This window comes from Nothoprocta perdicaria, unplaced genomic scaffold (genome assembly GCF_003342845.1).
Source record: "Nothoprocta perdicaria isolate Ctin4 unplaced genomic scaffold, notPer1 scaffold_504, whole genome shotgun sequence".
NCBI lineage: Eukaryota > Metazoa > Chordata > Aves > Tinamiformes > Tinamidae > Nothoprocta > Nothoprocta perdicaria.
In genome coordinates, this window is record NW_020455760.1 from 122426 (window position 1) to 129328 (window position 6903).

The window sequence follows — 6903 nt, forward strand, 5'->3', positions numbered from 1 at the left end:
AACTTCACTAAAGAGGCCACCTGGATAGAGATATCTTCAGGTTTTGATTGCTCAGCAGCTTTTGCAGTGCACCAGGACTCAAATCACGCCTGGCTGCCCATGCTACATTTATATGTAGAGCCCACCACCTCACAAAGCAGAGGCAGAGAGGCAAAAGTCTGTTGAAGTGATAATTATTACCCAATGAAAGAGGGATCCAGTAGCCCTTGCATGAGATGGAGAGGGCATTTCCCTGGAAGGTGCCTGGGAAATGACTAGAAATGCATTGACCACATTGATATTTCCCAGTCCCTGGTATGAATGACCCTGGTAATTCATCCCTTGAGGATTGACTTTGAGGATTGACCTTGACTGCTGAGCCTTCAGGGCTTGGTGGGTTAAACCAGCCCATCCCTGTTAGTCTTAACAAGTCTTGTGCAGACTTTTCAGGCTGTCCTGCTAGATCAGGATTTGCCTATTACTACAGCTCTCATTACAGGTGAAAAGCAAGAATACCATGAGAATACCAGGATTTTCCAAGCCCTGATTTCTATGGGTGGTTATGGAATTCTATGGGTGAAAGTATAAGGACTGGTAAGTCAGCAGGTGGTTTTAAGGGGTGAGTTATCATCGTAGTTAAAATCTCTTTGTGACTGCACTACACATCCCGTTGCAAACCATCCTGCTCTTCCTAACACAACTCCCATGTAAGGGGAAGGAGCAATGTGTCATGTCCACAGCAGAGCAGCACATACAGAGTGGCCTCCAGAGAACAGTTTGCTGAAGTGCCATATCCAAGGCACCAGGATCTCAGAGGAGTTCAAGGGGAAGTGAGGAAATAAAGAATGCTGACACTTCCCAAAGTCCCATACCTGAATGTTTAAGACGAAGACAAAACAAAACAGAAAGTTAGAGTCCTACTAAAATATTGGAAAAGAATTTTATAGAAGCACATTTCAGAGGTGATGCCACTTGAACGTTTCTGATAAGAAAGGAACAAACCTCGTACAGTGTTGTAGGGTTCAGTATGACTTACAGACCTCATAACTGACTTGTTTTTAAATGATCTATGCTTTTGTCAATACCACAAATGCTTACATTAGGTTGTAATACAAGATGAGGAGCAACAAGGAAAGCTTTAGGGTCAACATCAGAACAAATGTGTGTGTACATGTGCACACATAACCCACATTAACAAACTCACACCCCTCATAGCCAGACACCAAGCTGAAGCAGTTGCTTATAACTAGCAAGTGAATCCTTGGGGAGCACAGAAAATATATGTGTGGAAGGATGAGGCCATGATAGACTTCAATTCCCAAGGTGATAACAGTCTTTTATGGAGAGCTGTGATGAACAGAGAGTCACGAGCTGACATAAACCTGTGGAGAACCAAAGACATGGAGTTAGCCATCATTTATCATTTCATTTGAAACAGGAATTTTCTAGAAATAGTTAGTTACAGCAGTGGAGTTCTCTGTGGCAACTCTTGCTTTCAGGATCTAGCCAAGATGGTACACAGAACATCTCCATTTTCCAGGAAAAATCTTTTTTTAGAGGGTCTTTCTACCATGGAACCTCTATGAGTGTGTGGTCTGAACCCCATTCCTTCCTATCTGGTGTTAACGACCAGTTGTGATCAAGACCCTTTCCGCCCAACCAGGTTCAGCACTCGCTCCCGGATTGGCTCGGCCCTCATCCCGTAGATGAGCGGGTTGAGCATGGGAGGCACCAGCAGGTAGAGGTCTGCCATGAGGATGTGAAGGTGCGCAGGGATGCTCTGGCCCCAGCGCTGCGTGTAGAAGGAGAACAGCCCTGGTGTGTAGAACAGCAGGATGACACAGATGTGGGAGCTGCAGGTACCAAAGGATTTCAGGCGAGCCTCTTTGGAGGAGAGGCCCATGACCGCCCTCAGAATCAGCATGTAGGAGATGGTGATGAGGATGGCGTCTGAGCCCACCACGACAGTGGCAGCTGTGATCCCATAGATGCTGTTGGGCTGGGTGTCCCCACAGGCTAGCTTCACCACCGACATGTGCTCGCAGTAGGAATGAGCAATGACACGGGGGCCGCAGTAGGACAGACTGCTCACCATACATGTCAGAGGAGTCATGAGGCCAAGACCACGCACCACAGCAGCCAAGAACAGCTTGGAAATGGCGGAGCTGGTCAGGATGGCAGAATAGTGCAAGGGCCTGCAGATGGCCAAGTAGCGGTCAAAAGCCATGGCGAGAAGAACCCCTGACTCCACTGCGGAGAAGCCGTGGATGAAGAACATCTGGACCACACAGCCCTCAAAGACAATCTCATGGGACTGAAACCAGAAAATGCTCAGGAGCTTGGGCATGGTGGAAGTGGTAAGCACGAGATCAATGGCAGCCAGCATGGAGAGGAAGTAAAACATGGGCAAGTGCAGGTTATGTTCCATCATAACCATCAGGAGAACCGTGATGTTCCCCAGCACTGCCATGAAGTACATGGTGCAGAAGGGGAAGGCGATCCAGAAGTGAGCCACCTCCAGACCTGGGATGCCTGTCAGGATGAAGGACGAGGGCCTGGAGTGATTCAGATACGGCATGGTACACCACCACAGCGGCTGGAAGTGGAGGCACAGGAACAGCTGCCATAGACAGGGAGAGGAATAAACTGCAGCAAGGCACTGCCACGGACCAACCACATGCAGAAAACCCCTTCCTGCTTTCTCAAGCACGCAGACCTGCCATCATATCATCCTGCCCTTATCCACGTTCACTGAACCCTATCAAACACAGAGGGATCCAAATCTGCATGTTCTTAGCCTGAACATTGGGAGGTGTCTGGCCTCTCCTCCCTTCTCAGGCTGGCCCCAGGGTGTTGTCCCCACTCGTCCAGTCCATAACTTGGGATTTAGAAGCAGAGCCTGAGTCCTTTTAGTTGCCACTGAGGGGAAGACCCTGAGTACGTTGGGGCCGGCAGCTCAGTGAGACTAATCACCCAACACGCTGAGACAGCTTGCAAACCACATCCTGCTCTGCGGTTAGTGCACCCCATGCACGTCCCACCCTGGGAAACGGCAGCAGATGTTTGTTTTTACTACATGCATTTGTTCCCCAGAGCAATTTTGCTGTGAGACGTCCCCAGCATCAGGAAGGAAAAACTTTCCTGGAAGGAAAGGGAGAAATTCCTGTTGCTAACTGGAATGAGGCTTCAGCGCTGGCCAAGTTCCAGCACTAACCTTCACAGGGGGCTTTTTAATCCTAATCCTCAAGCCCTTACTGAAAGAAAACTGCATAAATCCTCTCTGTTTTACACAAAAAACACGGAAGAGTAATATTAGGCAGTCAGCAGTATGGGCGTTAGGTGCAAGTCTCTCGGGTACTTGCATCTTCTACTTTCTTCAACATGCCAAGAGACCAAACCTCATCTCCTTGGCTTTCAAGGCACTTGGCTTCCTGGACCCCAAATGAATTGAATCTCTCCTTCCATCTGCTTTGAGTCCCCACGAGACTCAAGCTGAGGAGCATTTCAATATCTGTTGCTAGCAATTGCTATTTGCAATCTAAGATCGAATACTGAAAGGGAACATGTTGGAAATCCCATCAAGATGATGTTATAGTTTATTGCAGAGCTGGGACTCAGAGCCACATCTGAGACAAGCCCGTCCAGCAGCAATGGAGTCTCAGAACAAAGTTATATATCTGGACAGAGCAATTTTATCTGATATCCTACAATCCTGTGCTTTGGGGGGAAAAAAAGTGTTCTGGACACTGTTACTTGTAGTTCATCTTGTATAATAAAACTGCCAAGGTTATTAAAAGCAGATAGTATAAAAATATAGTACAGACATTGAGCTCGGCTTTTCCTGTAGCCTGATGCCTTAATTTGCTCTTTTTGTGTAAAATCCTCGTCCTGTTCCCTTCATGGGGTCTAATTTCCTGGATATACAGAAAGCCCCAAGGAAGCAAACGGCTCCTTTAGCTTAGTTTCTCTCACCAACCCTATCTGGATTGTGCAAAGACGTCCCCACTGCATTTGTGGTTTCCTCTCTTTTTACATCCTATATTTCCTCTGTATTTCATGCTTCCTCCTCTTCACATGCCTTGCAACTGCAGCACCCAACCTAGCACCTCAGGACCCTGAAATCAGCCTGTGTCCCTAGCGTCCTGGCCCACCTCGCACGCAGCATCGTCCTCAAGGATGCTCCTCCTCTATCTCTCAGCTTCAGCTAGGTAGAAGTGCTGTGTCAGGAAGATTGCTGTGGTCTGGGCTATTTTAGAGGGGTGCATGCCACACAGATGAGGACGGGAGCAGCACGTTAGTTGCTGTCAAGAGGAGCACTTCTGAACTTCTGCAGGATACTTCACTGGCACAGTGGTTTTATCGTGTGCAGTTAAGTAACTTGTAAAATTACGAGTTTTTGCTCAGCCGTGGCAGTCAATGTCACCCTTGCTTCATGTGCTCTACCCCTTAAGTTTTTGTTGCAAACTTAATACAATTTTTTAACAGCTGTGAAACAGCATAAAATACCCTCGGAGAATAAGAGATGCTAGTGAATACAGTGCAAAAGAAGCTGATATATTTGATTGTGAGCGTGTTGGGACAAGCTTCCCTGACTACTAAGCTATTGGCACTTGAGGGTGAGTTTTTAACTCTTTCCTCACTGTTTTGTTATCAGCTCTGCTCCTTTGCTTCTAAGCAATGGTCATTAAATTTGCCACATTAGATACACTTAGGCTTTTCCATGGTTCTTAGCCATGGTGAGTCCATCAGCCCCACAGCCTGCACCCATAGGAACAAATAACCCATAAAGAACAAATAAACACCTTTTACCATCAGATAAAGATGGATCTGGCCACACCAAGCGCTGTCTCATGGTCCTGCTCCATGTGGTATGTCATGGATCATCCTGCACATCGACCCAGATGTTCATCTGCTTTTAGCCATGGGGGCAAAGCAGAGAGCATGATCCTGTCCACACCAAAATATGCAGTAAAGATGTCCCATGCGACGTATTGCTCTTGTGTGGTCCCAAGAGATATAGCTATGATGTCCAAGCCCTATTTGCTGTGACCTCTGCACCAGCTGTCACTGGAGTCCTATTAGAGAGGACTTGATAATTTATTTCTGGCTTTGGGAAAGCAGGGGGTGGAAGATCTGTATACGGCAATGTCCTCTACCCCAAAACTTAGTACACTGATCCCTAAAATTTGCACTACAGAGATCAAGGCAGCTGTCACTTGTCCCTTGCAGACTTACACCTAGAAGTCCATGCCACCATCTCCAAGAATTCATATAGCACAAGATTACTAGTGAGATTTATTCCAATGGAGACTCTGGAGACTGGCCACATGAACAAACCACATCAGCAAAGATCTCCTGAACTTTGGGTTTTAGGAGACCTGGAACAATCATGCAGTCATATCCCTTCCTCAAGACCAAAATTTTTCTCTGATAGATGCATGCACTGCCTGATCTCTTGTTGAAAAAGTCCTATACTCCAAAACATCTATTCCAGAGGTTTTTTCCCTAGTGTCAAGTCTGTACCTCACTTGGAGCTCATGACTTCTGTCCTTGCCATTAGGCAGGACAGGTTATTACCCTCCTTGCTGTGATTGTCATCATCTTCAGGTTTGCACTGGAGAAAAGGGCAGGTCTAGAGCTATGATCAAGCAATTGCAAGTCTTCAGAGATGAGTGGATAGAGGGTGCTACACTCAGGTGTCTATAGCTTGTCTGAGGTTGATTTAACAAAGGAATGGCTTGCAACCAAACAATTAACCCTGCTGTAATTAACTCATGCAAGGAGGTAAATTGAGGTTGCAGGTGTATAAACTGGCATCTCTCCACTACAGTATCCACTTAATGCATAATAAAGTGGGTAATAAGGTAAATGATTAACCTGGTAAGAGACAAAGTCCACTTAGCTGCATTGGCAGATCTGCACAGTAACTATTCCGGATAGATTGTTTTATAGTCATTTCCATTTGAGATGATTGAAATCGGTGCAAAGATTGTCACTGCATTTAAAAATACACCCTAGACTCATGTTAAATGGAGGAAAAAAAAAAAAAAGCCACCCTGCTCACCTGATGCTTTAGATGTGACCCTGGTTGTACCTACATCACCTTCACATACTGCTCCTCTCACACAACTCTTCAACTTGTGAAAAAGAGCTGCATGGAATATTTATAGCTCTTAAGGAACCTCTTCATCCTAATCAATCACAGCTGAGACTATGGAGATAATAATTATCACAGAGCAGAAACTGGCCCAGGGAATAGCCATGAATAGCAGCAGTTTGTAAACAACTGGGTTTCCCTGGTGCTTGGTTTGCTTGTGTCTTAGTGTTAAGCAATGTCAAATAGGTCTTTAATAGAGGGGGTCTGCAAAGGGGGCAGGTTTATTTTCACTTGGGCAAATGCCCCTCTGGTCACAATACTAGTTCTTCTGGCAAGTGCATGCATCTCCCCTGGGAAGCTTAGTCCTGTCTGCAAAAAGCTCTCTCCGAGTCTGAAAACAGTGTCATTGCAAACTTTCTAGGGCAAGAAATAGTTGTATAGGTTCACAGGACTATGTATATAGCCCATCTTTCGCCTCAGGACCTTGAAGCTTTCATGAATTTTAGTGAATGTTTTGTAAATTGGTGGTCATCTTCTGGACCTAACTTAGTTATTCTCTGTCCTTGAAATCCTTGAGGTTGGAGGTCACTAGGAACCACAGGTGATCACCAGGGAACCTAGGGAGAAGAATGCTGGAGAGGAGAGCAGGCAGCTTCTCAGAGCATCCCCTTATCTGGGGTGCTAATCTGGGTTCTGCTGAGAGCTTTTTGGTTAGTTCCTTCAGGTGGCTGCAAACATGACACAAAGAGCAGTGACATGTGGCCCTGCTGGCCCTGGGCTTACTGGTCTTTCAAAACATAAATCTGCAGACACTGGAAGATAAGGAG

General features: G+C 46.2%; 1 protein-coding gene across 1 annotated transcript; it reads right to left on the reverse strand.

The window, feature by feature from the left end:
• Positions 1–1618: 1618 nt before the first annotated feature.
• Positions 1619–2557, reverse strand: LOC112954760 (olfactory receptor 52K2-like). The gene has a single exon (XM_026048014.1). The coding sequence runs from the start codon at positions 2555–2557 to the stop codon at positions 1619–1621; it is 939 nt and encodes a 312-aa protein (XP_025903799.1).
• Between the last annotated feature and the right edge of the window lie 4346 nt (positions 2558–6903).

Bases quoted from the DNA above. Each gene is read 5' to 3' on its own strand.
- LOC112954760 (XM_026048014.1), bottom strand. From the start codon at position 2,557: ATGCCGTATCTGAATCACTCCAGGCCCTCGTCCTTCATCCTGACAGGC.